Raw genomic sequence first — 16770 nt, forward strand, 5'->3', positions numbered from 1 at the left:
CGAAAATCTATGCACCATGCATATTCATGGAAGTGTTCAAGCAAAGTAAACCCATGCACAAGCCGCGGCCGGAATGGAATGAGAGTGTGCCCATGACACGCCCACACGCAGAGCCATACCAGCCATGGAAACAGACCTTTGCACGTGAAGCAATGTACCCCTGAAAAACTGCCTGCGAAATCCCCTCCCCAACCAGGCCAGCACCCTGGTGCGGGTGTGTCGGGTCCCCATTACTATTCCCAGCACCTCCTCAACATGCATACCACGTATCGTAAAAGTCATAATTTCTCTGTATACATGCGTGCAAACCCCTGAACACCGTTCCTGCACCCTGCAACACTGCTTACGAGCAAGCCCAAGTATGACTGGAACCCCGACTGCGTGCACGCACCACTAACTCTAACACCTGATTATACCTCTGCGCAGAGATTGCTATGCGCAAGTGTCTGTACGCTTCGGGTGATGGATAGTTTGAGTGTATTGCGTGGCCATTTCCCAGATGAGAGGTTGCGCGGACAGACCCAGAAATATGGTAGGTTATGCGCATTTGTGGGCGTGCCATGGACTGTCAGCGGGTCGTCCCTAGTAGCACCCACATTTTCCCTTGTTCTTCCCCATTTTGCATGCTCCGTCCCCATCTCCGTCTATGTACAGGCCATGCCCATACTTTGCGAGGTGAATCACACAAAGCAGTGGCCGCTCGCAGAGATGTGCCAAGCCTGCGTGAAGTCCCTGCAAAGTACGAAAAAGACCTGCGCAGAAGATTCCATGAATCGGCATACTGATTTTCGTGCATGGTTTGGCGCGCAATGTCCCGATTTACCGTGCAGATAAATCCATGAATCAGGACCATGATCGATTACGCTGTTGAAAGCAGCGTTTTTCAAACAAATATTTAATTAAGGTCCTGCAAGGTTAGGCAGTGACAGAAGACTACCTTCTTTTTTTCTGCATTTCGCTTTATTTTGGAAAATATGACCATTTCCATGAAAGCAGTTAAAAACATGTGGGTCAAATATACAAAATATACAATAAAACTATAATTGTTCAATAGAAATTGTTAAAACACGTTCTTCTTAGAGACTTTATAGAACTCAAATCAGTAATAGGTCAAATTCTTTTTAAAAAAAAAGCAAAATAAATAAAAAAACGGTTTAGAAAGACTGCTTTGTGAACACACAGAGCGGTCTTTCTAAATCGTATTGTCAGCCCCTGCGACGCGCACGACTGAGCGCAGGGGCTGACAGGCACACCAGGACCTGGAAGAGGCCACAAGGGAGAACGGGTACGTTAATGTATGCGTGTGTGTTTGTGTGTGTGTTAGGTGTATGTGTTTGTGTGTGTTTTTGTATGCTTTTGTTGAAGCAGCTAATAATATTTATGTATTATGAACAAGGTTTGACCACATAGAATGATTTTGTGCATATAATGCATAGGATGAACATTGTTATTCTCATACCAATGTCAATCCATTCAAGTCTTTCCATCCAAACCATTTAAGCTATCCTTTAAAAAAATATATCATTTACAGGATGAAAGCAGCAGTGTTTAATTCAAACAACACTGTTATGGTGATGGAAATGGGACCTGAGTGATGTCTGGAGCATGCAGCATGATAAGTGCTTGCACAAGAAATTAAAACACAAAGAAGGGTGCAATCTGGCAAACATTATGATTTTAAGCATTAGGAATCCTCTTCAATGGCAGATCAACAATGATAAGCATTGATAAAGCACATAGGTTTGATTTTGCTAATGCGAACTATTAGTAGTTTTTGTTCTGCGGGATATTGAAAATCTTCCGCTCTACCTTTACGAATCAAAACCTTTTTTTTTTTATTGTTTTAGCTGAAATCCATCAACTTTACAATAATTTACTATACACTTAATAATATAAAAAGCAAAATGATTGTACAGCAATTTACAAGTTCATTAATAAAACAAGTTAAAACAACAAGTAGAAAAGTAGAAAAATAATAGACATATCATTCAGTCAGCTTCATCGTTTAGCTTCAAGTCTTTTAAAAATCTAATTGCACCAATTCTAAGTGGTGCAGACAATCCACACACAATCATCTGCCACAATCTATCAGATGTTATTTCTTTGAATTCTCTTACAGGTGGGTTCCAATATTGGAAGCGTTTGTCACTCAAAGCTTTACATACATTCCACCAATAAATGTTGAAGAGTCTACGGTTCAGTTTTGACTTTACAACAACGACAAAAATTATCATACGGGGGAATGATTTTGCGTTTAGCTGACACCTCTTTAGTGGGCCATAAATTAAATCTGAGTCATAAAAAGTCAGATCTATGACTAGGCGACAGAGATTTAATCATATACGGCTCAGCTATAGTATATTTCTTATGAAGAAAGAGGTTACCATCAAGGTCTTGATAAGACAAACATTTTTCAATAGTTCTAATCCAATCCCATTGGAACAGTTTGGTTTTTATTCGAGAAGGGTTCTGCATGAGGTCACTGACGGAGGCATCGCCATGAGCTAATACGTTAATCACTTCTTGGCGCTATTTGCAGGCAAATTTATCCTTGGACGACAGAATGTGTTTAGAGAGAGAACATATTAACATATTTGATCCACTTGCTAATAGGCAATTCCTACATAAAGCTATCAATTGCCACAAATATCACACATACATGGATGTCAATCCTAGTTCGTTCCTAATCCACACAATTAGAATGCATTTTGGAATACCCAGAATGTGTCTCCATTATCTAGCCTCAAATCTACACCATAGGGTTTCTGATAAGATGTCTAACATTTCAGAACCATATAACCTAATGGGTGTGACTTTTTGCTGAAAATATGTCAAGGCTGGTGTTATTGAGAACTTGCCATATTTGGCCTAAATAATGATTGTTTGAGAGATGGTCATGTCTAGCTTAGTGCTCCAATGTGTCATCTGTGCTTCATTCTTAACATCAGATATCATCACACCCAAATATGTGTGTTGATGCACATGGTTCAAGAGCTTTTCTTGTACACATCATTTGAAGTTTTTGTTATTGCTTCTCTTATTAGGATTACATATCATAATGTTGGTTTTTTCCAAACTGATAGTTAATAAATTCTTTTTGACATAAACTGAGAGAGCATTTTGGGTGGTCTTGGATATGAGCATCAAGTCATCAGCATAGAGCAAAGCTGGAATAGCCTTGAATGCTAACTTTGGGGCATCCGTTATTATTCTGGTGATGGTCTTGCTAATGTCAGATATAAAAACGTTAAACAAAGCCGAGGCAAGAACGCACCCCTGTCTCAGTCCCCTTTAGGTCTTAATAGATGTTGATAAGATGCCTTCAAGGGTTAATCTGACTTGTATGCTGGTATTGGTGTGTAAAGCGCTAATGAGTGCAATGATATGTGCAGGACAATTCTTATGAACCAGTTTTTTCAAGAGGAGGTCTCGAGACACAGAGTCGAATGCAGCACGTAAGTTCCCAAATACAAAGTACAATGGTTGCTTGATTAGTTGATGGTATTGAATGATGGACGTAATTGTTAATAGGTTGACTAAGGTACCTAGACCTGCCATCGAACTACTGGATTTTAGTATGTAAATAAACCCAGTCTGGCATGGATCATGTTTAGAGTAGGTCGACACCCAACTTTTAAAGTCTCTAAGAATAAAATGTGAAAAGATCTTCCGAGGGGCGTCTAAGAGGATGATCGGCCTGTAGTTGGAGGGACAGGACCGATCACCTCTCATGAAAATGGGCACTATGACAGATCTACACCAAGATTCTGGAATAACATTGATCGAGATGACCAGGGCAAAAATGTTATAAAGAATAGATGCCCATAGCTACGGATGCTGCTTGAACATCTTATTATTAAGGCCATCAGGGCCCAGTGCCATCGAACTACTGGATTTTAGTATGTAGTGTAAAACATCTTCCTCTTGTATATGCATTTGCTCAGTGCATGACAATATATAAGATGTTTTTGATTCCACTGAGTCTGGCATAGCATACAAAGCAGTGTAATAAGAGACCCACTCAGTTTCTAGAACCCCATTAATCTGAACTGGTAACTGTTTGGAGGGATTAGCACCATTAAGCAGGGACCAGATCTCTGATATATTTTTGGAACCCATGGCCTTCAACATCACTTTTCCATCATGTTGGTATAAGCAGGCTCTGTTAGTCCTGATCCAATTTCTATAATTACTTTTCAGTGTTCCAATCATTTTAGATCTCATATGCACTGGCAATGACAGAACTGTTTTTTTCTGTCTACGAAATAAGGCTTTACTCTGTTGGACATCCCTGTTAAACTCATGTTTAGGTGTAAAGTAATTATTCGAAGTTGTAGAAGAATTTTGCTTGTTCAACTGCAGGGTGGAGGTGTATGTCTCCACCGACCAGCAGGGGCCCACTCCGATCTTCAAAATGCCCTTATTAAAACGTTTTAAAGCCTGTTGGTTCCATCGAAATCTGGTCCTAGAATTGTTAACCGTCAAGGAAGGCATAAATCGCCGACCCAGACACTTGGGAGCAACTGGATTGCAAAACCAGTAAGCAATTAGCAAATCATGGTCACTATGGGACTCTTTTAAAACTTCAAACTTAGTAACCATGTTGAAAGTATTTGCATCTACATAAATGTAGCCAATGATAGATTTGCTAGAGCCTCTTTGCCAGGTATTTTGAGCAGGAATATCGCCCATAATTGCTCCATTAAGCATAAACAAATTACAGTTTTCCACAAGTGTTTTCCACCTAGTACACGATAGATTTTAGGTCACCAGCCACTATGGTGTTTGTCACTTCCGGTGCTTGTGAAATCATATTTAACAATATCTCCATGTGCCGGAAAAACGTAACGCCGGCTACAGCAGCTGGATTGCAGTAAACATTAATTAGGGCAATTACACCAGCGGCATGCGCTATTCTGACCATCTGTAAGTACGAATTGGGCTCAGCCCAAGCTTGAAATAGTAAGCTCTGTCCACACTTGACCGCTACAAAACATCCTGCAGAAGGGCAGCCTTTTGATCCAGTTTTTGCCGGTATTGATGTAAGCCATGTTTCTTGCAGGGCTATTATATTAAAAGGGGTCAAGTTCGTACTATCCCCCAACAAATGCAAAAAGCTGCAAGTGTTCCAACTTACAAGAGAAGAAATTACAGGCTCATTCCCTAAAGGTAGTTATGGAAATGTATGTTCACTTTGAGGGCCATAGGAACCACTTGGATTTTCATTATGAGATGGATTACAAAAATGAAATTTATTATTGGGATTGTATAATCTCGTCTGTCGGACAGGAGCCATTGGTGTAAATTCACTTGCGGGGTGTGAGTTATTGTGGTTTGGGCAGTGCCTGGGATCTCTAAAGCCAGGATGAAGCCTAATCCAAAGAGCTCCATTCAAGCTTGCCACATAGCATCACGTACCAAGTTTGAAGATGACCACAATCTCACCACTGACAGTTCATCATCACTCAAGAACTCAACCTGAATAATATCCCTAGAAGTAATATATCTGAGACTAGTTATTCTGCCATATAGGTTTAATTATGTGCTGGGAAGCAGAACTCAGCGATTTGTCTTTATCACCTTTTTGAAGCACATCTTGTAGCCCAGAGCCGGCCTTATTTGCAGTGCAAGATTCACTGACAGAAGGCTTTGTGACTTCATTGTTTTTGGAAGCTTTCGATCACTAGTATAAGATCATATAAAGGCGGGTAATATTTTTGTGAGGTAAATTTATCACTTCAGCCTTCTCGTCTCTGTCTTGCTATATTTTTATATTTGTTCAAGACTGCATTGCTACAATCAGAGCCAGAGGTTTTTAGAGGTCGCAAACGCCTAACAAACTGTTTAACATTAGATCTCGAGCTATTAGCGAGGCTCTTTTGATTTTTGTTTTTTTGACCTGACAGACGTCTTTCATAATTTTCTTTGTCTTAGGTTGAGGATCAAACAAATTGTAAACAGGGGAAGATTTGGCAAAAGATATATCAATTTGGTTCGATATTTTATTACAATGTGGTAACGGATCAGTATCGCTTTGTTCTCTTGGGCGTATGATGGTAGCAAACGATGGAAGAACACAACCGTCTGCTAAATGATGAAAATGTGAAGAGTGTTTTGAGTTATGGAAGTCCAGTTGCGGCTGAAAAGTAAAATCAGCATGAGTAGCTAGAGGACCTTCACACAGTACTTTGGCTCCATTGTTCACATCACAAGAATTTAATCGTGCTACAATGTGATCAATATGCTTGGACTTATGTGTGATCTTAGCATCTAATGTTTCAAACAGTTTGGTTAAAGTTGCTATAGTCATATTCATAGCGTTCAGTGCAATTTCTATCAATTAATTGCATTTCTTGGGGGAGGCAGATGTGATAGGAGTAACATGGAATGAAGGAGGAGCTTGAACTCTTTGGGACGTGGGCCGCAAAAAAGACATAGATAAGTTGGCAGAGACGTGAGTGGGATGGTCGAACAGACTTGGTGATTGGTATAGACTAGTGGCAGCATCAATCATTTCCTTCGTTATTGGAGAAGGAAGACCAGCGATCATATTATCAGGTAATGGAACTTTCTATAATGTTGTGAACTAGAACAAAAGGAGCATCAATTCAAGGATTTCAGGTTTGTTAGAATCATAATGGTCATGAGGTACGACAGTAGGGCTTGAGCAGAGTGAGGTATGCATTTGATGGAGTTCATGTATGGTTGTGAGGTTAAATCAACAATTGGCATTGCAGACATAAGTAACGGCACAGAACTCGGTATAACAGACATGAGTTGAGTGTCTGTAATGGACACATTAGTCATGGGAACAGGAGTACAATCAGCTGTCACATTTATAGGCACCACGGCTCTCACATTCACATTAAAGCTATCATTCGATGTTTACCTTACCAGACATTGCAAGCTCTGATAGTGAAAGTGCGGATGACATACCATGCCAAACTGTTAGCTAAATGTAATTCCACACTGTATGTATATGCGTAGATACGCATCTGATGTAAAAAACTGTAATGGGTTTCGGGATATCAACTTGTAACATATATTCGTGATATGTAGATGAGTACACTGTGACATGCAACCAAAAATAAAGTTCTTAAAAGAAAAGTTATCATTCGATGTTAAGTTAGTGTTCATATCACAACGCAGTGTGCAAAACTCACAAATATCTCCAATCATAGTTCTCTTTCCGGGAGCGGCGACAGGATGACCGCTAAGTTTCCTTTTGAGTGCGATGGTAGGGGAAGGCTTTTGGGGTGTAGCTTTTAGAAACACTGATGCACGAGTCACAACCATATGAGATGGCATTCCGGTCTTTAGAGTATAGAACGTGCTTGGCATCAATTGAGCTTCAAGTGCACAGGCTGAAATGACAGCACTATTGGAAATCCTGAACTATGTCAGCCAATTAATCGTACACGTCGGCTCAAATAGCTATTGCACACGAAAAAGAATTGGAAACTTTAAAAATCGTCAAATCAGACGCTCACTCAAAATAGAGCAATGGATCACCAGATAAACGTTCAATAAATACAGATAGAGGTTCAGAAGCTGTACATTGATAGATAGGGAAAAAAAATCTATGAAAATGAGAAAACCAGGAGGGCAGTCGCGTCGTGTTACGCTGTACAGCTGTACCAGCTTAACAGCTTAACAGCGACTTTCACAAGCGACTGACTTGCTGAAAGCGTGCACGCAAAAGCACGCGGCCGGCCCTTTTTGAGGCATTCTGGGGAAAGGGGCGGGGCCATCAAGTAAGCGTTTTCCAATGAAGCAGAATTGTCCCTCAGAGTATCACCAGCGTACAGCGACTTTCACAAGCGACTTGCTGAAACCTTTTAGATTTGTCTTTTGCATGAAACAGTAACACAAATGGGTTTTAAAAACAAAAACAAATACAACTAATTAATGGTATTGGCCAGTCCATGCTATTGCTATGTCATGTGTATTCTCCATATTTCATGCAGGATAACCCGTTTCTGCTCTTTAGGAAATTGCCAGTCTAGATCGGAGGAAAAGGATAACAGTATCGTGTTTGTGTGAAAACCACAGTGCATTGCATTTTAAATCAGACCTGAACAAAATAACTTCTGATCTTTATTATTTTTTTGTTTCAAAAGCTCTTTACAAGCTGCAGGCACAACTCTCAATTAAAAATGAATAAACCCAATTGATAAATGGGGTCATATTTTATATCCTCTTAGCCAATCAACATACTGTAAATGCAGTTAACAACTAACGATATTGACTTCATTCAAAACATTCTGACAGATATAAAACCAGAAATCATGTCCCTGCATTCAAGAAAAAGCAATGCAATATCCCCAAAAGATTTGTTTCAACCAGGGATTCCCTCTCTGGAGGTATGCCTTTTTCACTTCCCCTTAAACGAGCGAGACAACATCCAATTTACCACACCAAACTCAAAACTAAAAAATGAAATAAGGCTTTCACTTTTTTTGTAGAGAAATTGTTCACTTTTGCGTTACACCTAATGCAAGCATGTGCTACAGTTCAACCAAGTTTACAATTAAAATACTTTATGTATGAAGGCAACCAGTGCAACACTCTGTTGCTCCAAAACTAGGGATGCACTATACAAATATGGTATAATAAACTTTTGATATACATTTTACAAAATAAGACAACATTTATGCATTAACAGGTTGAATATATTTAATATGGACTTTCTTCTTGCTTCACCTGAACTCTAAAATCTAAGTTGTTGTTATCACTACGTGCTAATAACCTTGAAGACCTTCAGCAGGCTCATGAAGAGTGCGCATAACTTGAGAAAAGGGCCCGTCCTCAATGTATGGCACTCGGCTACGTCTCAGGCCCTAACTTGGAGGTGGGTCATTATTCCACGATAGTAGCTTCTTCCCTCGGGTTTTTAAGACTACATTGATAACATGTTCTGCTTTCTTTTTTGCAGAAAGGATGCGCGGAGCACCTATTTAAAGCAGAAACCCAGGTATACAAGCGCATATTTTGCGCCAACATGATGAAAATTAACCAGAAGATTGAAGAAGAGGACTATCCATTTGGAATGCAAGATCTCTTCATGGAAAATAGTAAGTTCTCTTAAGCCATGTTGTAAGAGTGGTGTTCATCTCATGTCTCCTCCGGCAACATGAAGTACAGTAGTTTCAATGACTTTACATATATGTAAATGGCAGCCTGGTCAACAAGGTCTTTCAAAGGTTTCCACCATCAAGTTTTAAGGAACTGAAAGGGTTGCTGACTGCCACTACCAGCCCCCCTTCATACTCCCCCCCCCCCCCCCGCTGCTTGAGACCCCAGTGCCCCCAATTCCAAACAGGAACAATACCCTAACTCGAGCCACTCTTTCCTCTCTTCCCTGCCCAGCAGCACTTTTGGGCATCCCAAAAAGGCAAACCAACCACTGACAAAGCAAATCATTTTGGCTTTATGAATTGGAAAGATTGCCATGTGTTATTTTGGAGCGAAAGACGGAAGGAGTGCTTATCGAATAAATATTCCTTGTTTAGAATGATGTTTGAGAAAAGGTTATTTTTTATGGTTCATTTATTTTGTTTGCCCGCATTTTGTTTTGAAGTAGTTCTAAGTACTTCAGAATGTTCCTAGAGTATTTTCTGCTGTATGGTAACTGTAGGTGTTAAATAGCAAACGCATTCTGAATATCCTCATAGCACTTAGAACATATCCGTAGATGATCAGGGCAGGCCCACAGATCATGAGGTCAGGACCTCATATTAAATGGACATAAAGGAGTGAGGAGGAAGAGAGTGCAGACAGGACATCGAAAGAGTGAGACAGAGAGAGAGAGAGAGAGAGATAGAGAGAGCGGAAGAGCATAAAGAGGTAGCAGACAGAAAGAGAGACAAATCAGGCAGACAGCGAGAGAACGTAAAGTGGGCAGGAAAGAGAAAGAGAGATCAAAGAGGCAGTAATGAAAGAGAGTTCACTGGGAAAGTATTTAGTGCACAGGAGAAAGAGTGGGAGAGTACTGTGTTATGGATTATAAACAGCACACAGTGGGAGTAAGACCTCCCGGGGTGGGAGAGTGCACACGTGGATAAAAGGGAGAGAGTACCAGGCAGAGAGAGAGAGAGAGAGAGAGCATGGGAAGGAGGAAAAGAGCTCAACAATAGCTTATATAGTATATGGGCAGGGCGAGCACATGGAGAGAGGCAGACAGTAACAGTGGTGGCCCTCGTGTATGGGCGGGGGTCCGCTGCCCCCTCACTTGAGTGGCAGGCAGCACGTCCATTACTTGCAGGGTGGCTGTGCCACCTGCCTCTGAGCAGGGGCACATCCTCTGCTGCTTTTTTTTCAATTTGAAAAGTGCAATAATAACAGGCTGGCTGGGAATAGGAAGGTCAGTCAGGCCACACCTCATCATTGCGCTAGTAGCATAGGAGGTGCTGACTGACAAAAGAGGAGTCCTCTCCTTCTATGCCAGCCAGCTCGCTCTATGAGGCTGGACTTCTGTTTGGGTCATGGATGGTGTCGGCATTCTGAAGTTGCTAGCAGGAGGTAAGAGAAATATAAATGTTTATGTGTATATTGTGTAATGTGGTTGTATGCATGCTAGTGGGGTTGTTTGAGTGCACACATGTGAATGTTTGTTTTAATGCATGTGTGCTTGCAAGGAGTTGTCTTAGTGCTGTAAGAATGTGCAGGTTAATGAGGGAGTGTATGTTGTCTGAATGTATTAATGTGCAGGTTAATGAGAGTGTGTACGTTGGGTGAATGAGAGTTTGTGTGTGCCTGCCCTGTGCTGAGTGTATGAAGGGGGAGCTGGCTTCACATTTTGGGATTAGGGGTGTAACTGGCAGCATGGCATTTATTGGGCATTAAGGGTAAAAGAAGCATGAGTGATATTATATATCTAGACTGGCATTCTTGGGTGCAGACAGTCTAGCCATACGTTCTGACCGTGGCAATTGTTAACTGGGCATCATGGGTAAAGCAAACATGATGAGTGCTATTACATAGCTAGACTGGCCTACGTGGGTGCAGTCAGTCTAGGTATACTTTCTTACTGTAGCATTGGTTTTTTTACTCGGCATACAGGGTGAAGCAAACATAATGAGTGCTATTACATAGCTAGACTGGCCTTCACTGGTGCAGCCAATTTGCAAATACTCTTAGTGTGGCATGGCTACTGGCACTAAGAGTAAAGCAAACAAGTGTTATTACTTGGCTAAACTGGCCTCCATTGATAGTGCTAATCTGGTCATATATTCTTTCTGTGACATTGCATTTTATTATTGGGCATCAAGGGTAAAACAAACATCATAAATGTTATTGCATGGCTAGACTGGCCTATATTAGTGCAGCTAGTCTGGGCATTTTTTCTTACTGTGGCATGGACTTTTTTACTGGCAAATCCAGGAGTATGTGGTAATAATGTCATATGTGGGTGCAGTTTGCATGGATATGTATGGGCACAGCCAGCCAAACTCCTCTTGGTTAGTTTGTGCTCCCTCGCTACACTCAGTTACTCCCACATATTACAGACAACCATCCACACCCGTCAGTTAAGAAAATAACCAGTCAGCACTGGAGACATATTTGACAGCACAGAGAGAGAGGCAGAGAGAGAGAGTGTACACGCACAGGGGTCGAGAGGGGAAGAGATCCCCCTGGGAGGCAGTGAGATCAGATTTGGGCATTTAGGAAACTATGCAGCTAATAAAGACAGTTACAGAGAGGGGGCAACCATGGAAAGGGGGAAATGAGACATGAATTGAGATAGGCTCTATTAATAGGACTACTTGGGTACTCATCAGCAGGTCTTCTGCAATACTTCTCATCACCATTTGAAATCTCGGCAGATAAACCTACAAGTAATGTGCCATTTCTCAGGATAATGTGCCCTGCATCTTAGTGCATTGCCTCCCATTCTTTTCTCCATCGTCCACGTGCATAAAGACAACTAAATTCAGGTTTCCACGCTCTTCACAGTGTGGTGCTATAAGTAAATTGCATGTCCCATGACTGAGATCTACTAATGCGCAATTTGCACATTATTTACTATCCTGTAGTGTAACCACAGTATGCCATCCCCAAGATGGCAGTAACGTTATTAAGGTAACAAGGATTTTCTAGAGATAAATAATGTATTTCTGGTTCCATGTGTTAAAATCGTGGCAAAAAGAGCTGTTGACACAAAATATTGTGGCAAAAAGACTGTGGTTTTGCCACCACAATCCATGTAAAGGATGCAGGGGACACCCCCACAACCCCCAGACCCATTATACCATTTAAGGGGTGTATTTGTATTTGTATTTATTTTATTTATAAAGCGCGGCCAGGCCCAAGGGCATACGGGCGCATAAGTTAGATCTGGTTACAATTGCAGTTGAAGACATTCAATAGGGTTACGTTACATTGCAGTTACAGGTGGGTACAAACCTAGTCGTGCAAATGCATATATTCATAGTCTAGTATAATAATATTAATTACAAGAGTGTACAGTGACAGTTGATCATGATAGGATCAGGCAGTTAGGCTGTCATAGAGTCCATGTTGTGAAGCCAGCACTTAGTGTTGTGTTTAAAAAGGTTAAATGACGGTTCTGCTCGCAAAAGTGCAGGTATTGTGTTCCATAATTTGGAGGCTTGTACAGGGAAGCTAGCACCACCCGAGTTGTGAAGTTTAAATCTAGGTATGGACAAAGTGTTAGCTTGTGCTGCTCTAAGTGGTCTTGATGAAGTGTGAGGTGTAAGTTGGTTGGTGAGGTAGGCTGGTGCAAGGTTGGCCCTGGCTTTATGTGTGAGGGCAAGAGTTTTAAGGGATATTCTGTGCTTGACTGGAAGCCAACGTAGCTTGCGTCTGGTCTCCGAAATGTGCATTTTTTTGGGGATGTTGAGGGCAGCTCTAATGGCATTATTTTGGATTACTTGTAGTTTGTTGATATTCTTGTAGCTAGTGCCTAAGTAAAGGGCATTACAATAGTCTATCTTGGAAAGGACTAATGCTCTGGCAAGAGTAATGCAATTGGGTGAGGAGATGAATGGCCTACATGCAGTGATCAACTTACAGGTGTAAGCGGCTGATGATGCTACTGCATTAGTTTGTTTGGAAAAGGATAAGGTGGCATCGATGTAGACCCCAAGGGTTTTGGTGTTATTTGACACGGGGATGAGGTTGCCATCAATGGTGAAGGAGTTAAATGCAGGATTGAGCTTTTTGAGTTTGGCGTGAGTGCCAAGGATGATCAACTCGGTTTTTTCGTCATTGAGACATAGTCCGTGAAGTGCCATCCAAGCTTGAATTACTGAGTAGATTACATTAAGGGTTTTGCTGTCTGTATCGTAGTTCCCCGAGATAGGAATGAGTATCTGGGTGTCGTCCGCGTAATTGGTATACGTGACACCCAGATAGTCAAGGATATCAAAGAGGGGCTTTGTGAATATATTATAGAGTGTCGGGGACACGCAAGAGCCTTGCGGGACTCCGCAGGGTACTGGGGAGGGTTCAGCAGAGTCAGTGGGAGAGAAGACCCTCATGGTTCTGTTCTCCAAGAAGGAGCTGATCCAGGCTGTGGCTGCGTCTGAGAAGTGTGCTGCAGTTTTCAAGTGGTGACAGAGTGTTTGATGGTTGACCAGGTCAAAAGCTGCTGACAGATCAAGCAATAAGAGGAGTGCAAGTTTACCATTGTCTTTCAGGATTTGGATCTGGGTAGTGAGATCTATTAATGCAGTTTCCGTACCGTGTCTCGGTGGGAAACCTGACTGCCTAAGTCCTAGGATATTGTTTGATTCTAAGTAGGCCTGTATTTGTAAGTAGGCTGCTCTATCCAATATTTTTAATAAGAAAGGTACAGTTGTTATCGGTCTATAGTTAGACGGGTTGGCAGGATCAAGAGTAGGTTTTTTTAGGAGTGGGATGACCCACGCATCTTTTAGGTTATCAGGCACTACTCCAGTTTTGAAGGAGGCATTGATGAGGTTGGTTATGAATGGTGCTAGGTCGTGTGCTGCAGCTTTGATGATCGGGGCAGGGCAGGCATCACCTTGGCAGTTAGATGGCTTAAGTTTCCTGATGATGTTTTCTACTTCCCAGATAGAGAGGGGTGAGAAGCTGAAAGGTTTAGAAGTTGATTTAACGGTAGGTGATTTGTTAGGTATTTGTTTGTAGTCCGGGTCAGCAAGTAGCAGGGATTTTTTTGCGTTGATTTTAGATTGTAGGCGAGCTATTTTATCTAATAAGGCCTTCTGAATATTACTACACCATAGTGCATCTGTAACACATTTGTCTATGGGGGCAATGGGGGATTCAAGTTCTTTCAGAATCTTAAAGAGTTCCTTTGTGTTGGATTCCGCTTGTATAATCCTTTTGTTATATGTGTCCTTTTTAGCAATAAAGATGGCTTCTTTGTAACTAGAGGAGGCAAGGGTTAGTTCAGTCTTATTGGAAGCTGTGGGATGTTTCTTCCAGTGTGACTCTGCGGTTCTCTTAGCTTTGCGTAATTCTCTTAGTTGTGGCGTGAACCAAGTGTTGAGGTGACGCTGTGGTTTGGGTTTCCGCAATTTTAGTGGGGCAATGGTGTTCAGTGCTTTAAGTATAGCCTGGTTGTAGATGTCCACTAGGACTGTGGGGTCGACCTCTGGGTCGATATTGTTCAGGATGGGGAGTAGTATTGGTAAGAGTTTGTCAGGTGTGATGTCTTTCTTATTTCTCGTGCTGGTGGCTGGGGCAATGATAGGCGCCGGGTGAGGTGTATTGGCTTTGATAGAGAAGGTTATTATGTGATGATCAGACCAAATGCATGGGTCATTGGATAGGAGGTCAATAGGGCAGTTGAGGTGAGTGATCCAGTCTAGTGTTCTGAGACACCTCCGAAACCCCCGCTCCCCTTAAATTGTATAATGGGGTACACCTTTACCGGGTCAAACCACAGCATTTTTGCTACGATTTTTTGTATAGGCGACATTTTTGCCGCGATTTTATCACTGCCTACCGTATTTCTCTACCTTTAATACAAAATATACAGTAACTTCAATGAACCAAGATTAGTATGACTGAGCTTGAATTAGTTATTTGCACGTACAAACCTTTTCGGGCTCTGCCAATTTTCAAGTGCATAGTGTAACTGCAGTTAATACGATTTCTCATGAATACCAATTCATCCGTGACAAGCTGTAGACAGGACAAAAATGACTTGCTTGATGATCTTTCGTTATCATGAAAAGGTTATGTGCAGCCAATCGTTGAAGGAATTATTTGACAAGAGTTCAGAACTAACTCCATCTTTCAGAACAGAATCCATACACTAACGTTGCTAAATATGATTCGATAAACCGTACAATGGTATAAATTCCAAGCTAACCTGCTCTCCAGCACACGTTCTAAAATTGTGGGATTACGAGAGCGGAAACTTTAAAAAATAAAAATTTGAAGTCAGAAATTTGAAGAAAACCTGTATATATATGAATTGTGCTTGAATTTTTATGACTTTTAAGATGTTTTAGAGTCTAAAATTTTAAAAGCTGATCTCTTTTGCGTGATTTGATTTATTGAAATTATGAAATGTCTGATGTAATATTTATAACATTTTTTGCTGTTGATCATGTGTTATATTGAAAGGTTGATTATCAACCAAACAATAAAAAAATTAAAAAAAACTCCATCTTTCACCCACACTTGCTCAGTACGGGTGAAAGAGGGGAGTTATTTCTCAACATTGTGCCCGAAAAAGGGCAGAGCCCTAAACAGATCGTGCATCCAAATAAAATGTCAAGCTCAAGTTATATTAATCTGCGTTACTATAAATTATTATTAAAGCTTGAGAATGACATTCTTCATTTTAAACATCTTTGCAAGCGTTTCACATATAGCAATGACTGTTTTTGAATATTTAGAATGCATATTCGTACAACAAGTGTGGACTGATCTAGAAAAACGTGTTACACTAATTAGGTTATTGTTGTATACCTGCCCATGCCAGAGACACATGTCTATGCACAATTTAAATGTTTTGAATGTGATGTGAAATTTCCCTATTAGTCTAAACATCTCCAAGATAGCACCAAGAAAAAAGTGCCATATCCTGCGTTGTATAAACTAATATATGTTAGTACACAATTCCCTACTAAGGATTGGCGGTGTAGAGGATAGAGCAACGACTTTGCAAAAATTGAACAGCCTTGAGGGCTGAGTTTGAACCTATCGGCTGGTTCTCTTTTTTAAAATATGTGTTTCCAAGAGGCTGGGCCGCGTGTAATGCGTGATTGGTTAGTGTGATGTGTTGTCTCAGGGTTGGGTAGTCATGCGGTAATGTCTTTCTTGAATGTTATTGTAGTACTGAGTGGAGCACCGTACCAATACTGAATCAGGTGTGAACCTCGTGTAAAGTGCTGCATAGAGGTCGTGTGGCCTCTTTTCTCTGGCCTCTTGCAAGTTATGGATTTGCACCTTTCAGAAGGAAAAGTAAGTCCTTCTGGGATACAAAAGTAAGGCGGTCATGGTTGTTGAGGCACCCCATCTTGACTGGCATGCTCAACATTATGCTTAATAAAACAATTAAAGCACAGACTTTAAAGAGCTTTCTGCCCACTTCTCCTACCCCATTGTGGGCCTCATCGGGTTGGGCGGTATCCCGGCGGTAATTGCGCTGGGATACTGCTCAACGCTATTAGCGTTACTGCGACTCGGTTTGACGCAATTTGCACCAGATCCGGACTTGCGGTGTGGAGGTAAATCCCCATTCCCATTGGGTCCATTGGATCCAATGGGGGTTTTGGCCGATATTAGTGCTGGCGCAATTAGTGCCAC

General features: G+C 41.3%; 1 protein-coding gene across 2 annotated transcripts in view; it reads left to right on the forward strand.

The window, feature by feature from the left end:
• The window catches only part of LOC138567513 (UPF0764 protein C16orf89 homolog), a 280249-nt gene that overhangs the window by 191626 nt on the left and 71853 nt on the right, over positions 1 to 16770 (forward strand). For both annotated transcript variants that reach the window (XR_011302232.1, XM_069645783.1), the window contains exon 5: positions 8936 to 9074. Coding sequence is in view for 1 of the 2 variants with exons in the window: in XM_069645783.1 (XP_069501884.1) it covers positions 8936 to 9074 (139 nt within the window). In the remaining variant the exon portion in view is untranslated. The remainder of the gene's footprint in view (positions 1 to 8935; positions 9075 to 16770) is intronic.

Source organism: Ambystoma mexicanum, chromosome 2p (genome assembly GCF_040938575.1).
Source record: "Ambystoma mexicanum isolate Mex_15411 chromosome 2p, UKY_AmexF1_1, whole genome shotgun sequence".
NCBI classification, from domain to species: Eukaryota; Metazoa; Chordata; class Amphibia; order Caudata; family Ambystomatidae; genus Ambystoma; species Ambystoma mexicanum.